The sequence below is a fragment of the Drosophila melanogaster genome, chromosome Y, assembly GCF_000001215.4.
Source record: "Drosophila melanogaster chromosome Y".
NCBI lineage: Eukaryota > Metazoa > Arthropoda > Insecta > Diptera > Drosophilidae > Drosophila > Drosophila melanogaster.
The window spans coordinates 350234-352081 of record NC_024512.1 but is presented as its reverse complement, the minus strand read 5'-3'; the positions used below and the strand labels follow the sequence as shown (position 1 = coordinate 352081).

The 1848-nt window shown below is 34.3% G+C and overlaps 1 protein-coding gene across 1 annotated transcript in view; it reads right to left on the bottom strand.

Moving 5' to 3' along the window:
* The window catches only part of kl-3 (male fertility factor kl3), a gene marked incomplete at its 3' end in the record, with an annotated part of 226785 nt that overhangs the window by 211084 nt on the left and 13853 nt on the right, over positions 1 to 1848 (bottom strand). The window contains exons 2-3 of the mRNA NM_001111012.3: positions 1348 to 1451; positions 4 to 1291 (exon numbers count right to left, since the gene is read on the bottom strand). Coding sequence (NP_001104482.3) covers positions 4 to 1291; positions 1348 to 1451 — 1392 coding nt within the window. The remainder of the gene's footprint in view (positions 1 to 3; positions 1292 to 1347; positions 1452 to 1848) is intronic.

Here is a 1848-nt window from a genome sequence, read left to right as displayed (position 1 = left end):
TACCATGCACACTTTTTCCACGTAATCCTCTAGGTTTTCAGATATCCAGGTGACTGTAGATAATGATGGTTTCAACAAAATTGAAATTTCTTGCAAGCGAAATCTCATAATATTTATAAAAACCGGTGTAAGAGAAGTACGTAATCGGTCATATCGTTGCAACATAAGCTTTAATGTTGTTGCTGGGCCTAATAAACGATCTTTGCAATATGTTATGGTTGCAGCCATGTTAGGAACCTCTAGATTAAGTTTCCACATCCACTCAGTTTCAGAGATTAGTTGCAAAATTGCACGATCTATGTTTACAATATATATCGCCTCTTCTTTATTAATTGTCATAATGGGTGCGTTCAACAGGCATCGAACTTCTTCAACATAGTCAAACCAAGCCTTATGATAGGCCATTTCATAGTGACAAATTATTCCATTCATGTAGTTATAGTATCTAACTGTTCGTTGGGCCTTTTTATGAGCAAGAACACATTGTCGTAACTTTAATGCCTGCATTGGTAAATCAATCTTTTTAAAAATAGAGCGAATCCATATTATCCGTCCTGCAACAGGGGGAAGATTTCGAGGAATAAACGGGTTCCCTCTTTCCTCGTTGTAAACGTCTTTTAACAAGAACATTTCCCTCTCCAACATCTCAGCAACTTCTAAATATCGTCTATCTAAGCAGAGACATTCCAAACTTAAAGCTTCGAACCGCTTTAATACTAACATGACAGATGCAGCAGAAGGACATTCAGTGGAAAGCAATTTGACAAACTGTTGCATACCGACCTCAGCCTCTTCAACTTCATTAACAAATTTTTCAAAATCTAAATCAAAAGTTTCTATTCTGTAGTTTAAAGGATCATAAAGCTGACTACTTATAGTCATTCGAGCTCCTTTTATCATAGCATTAAATCTCTCCATTCCGCTTATCATTATGCGATCTAAGATGGAGTAAGTTATATCCGTATTTGCAATCCACTTAACTTTTTCGAGACGCTGTAGAAATTTTTGTAAGCAGGTTAAGATATAAACAGATGACACAGTCCAAGGGCGCTCGTTACTGTTTTTCATCTCATCAACTGTATGTATATAAATATTTTTATAGTTTTCCATAACTTTACTGTGTTCGTTATCGGTGATATAATTCTTACTTGTGATGGTAAGTTGATTAGAAATTTTAACCATAAGACCTGTAACGTTGACAGGGGTATTAAAATAATGAGCTGTTTTAGAAACATTTCGAATTGCCACCATAAGTCCAGGTAAACTGCTTATAATAACATTAGGAGAAGAACTATAAAAATATGGGTAAATTAATTGATGTATTAAACTAGCGTAGTGTAATTTTACCGGTATAAGGGATCCCAAAACTTTTGTAGAGAGGATATATAACGGACATTATCCTTAGCTTCATTTAGTGCTAATGTAACTTGATTATCGATTTCAGCCCAGCGCTAGAAACAAAAAAAAAATATTTTGTACATTAAAATGAAAAAATATATATATTACAAAAGTAAGTTTATATAAAGACTAGTTTGATGTTTATTCTAGCTTTTTTTTTCTTTTTAATAAATGATTAGTGTATTGTTAAAATCGAACAAGTTAGTCATCTTTGGTCGTTCATGCTGTTCTGGCAACCATTGGCTTGTAGTCAATAAATGGAAAACAGCAACGTCCTATATTTCTGAGTTGTCTTTGTTACGTAAAATTTTTCCAAAAACTTTTCGCTGACAAGTGACCGTGCACATGTGCTTGTTTATTGATTGTTGTCTTCTCTAACTGTACATCGATATTACTTTCAAATGGCCTCTGAAAGCATCTGCACTTGCCATTGACCTGCTTTCCTGTCTG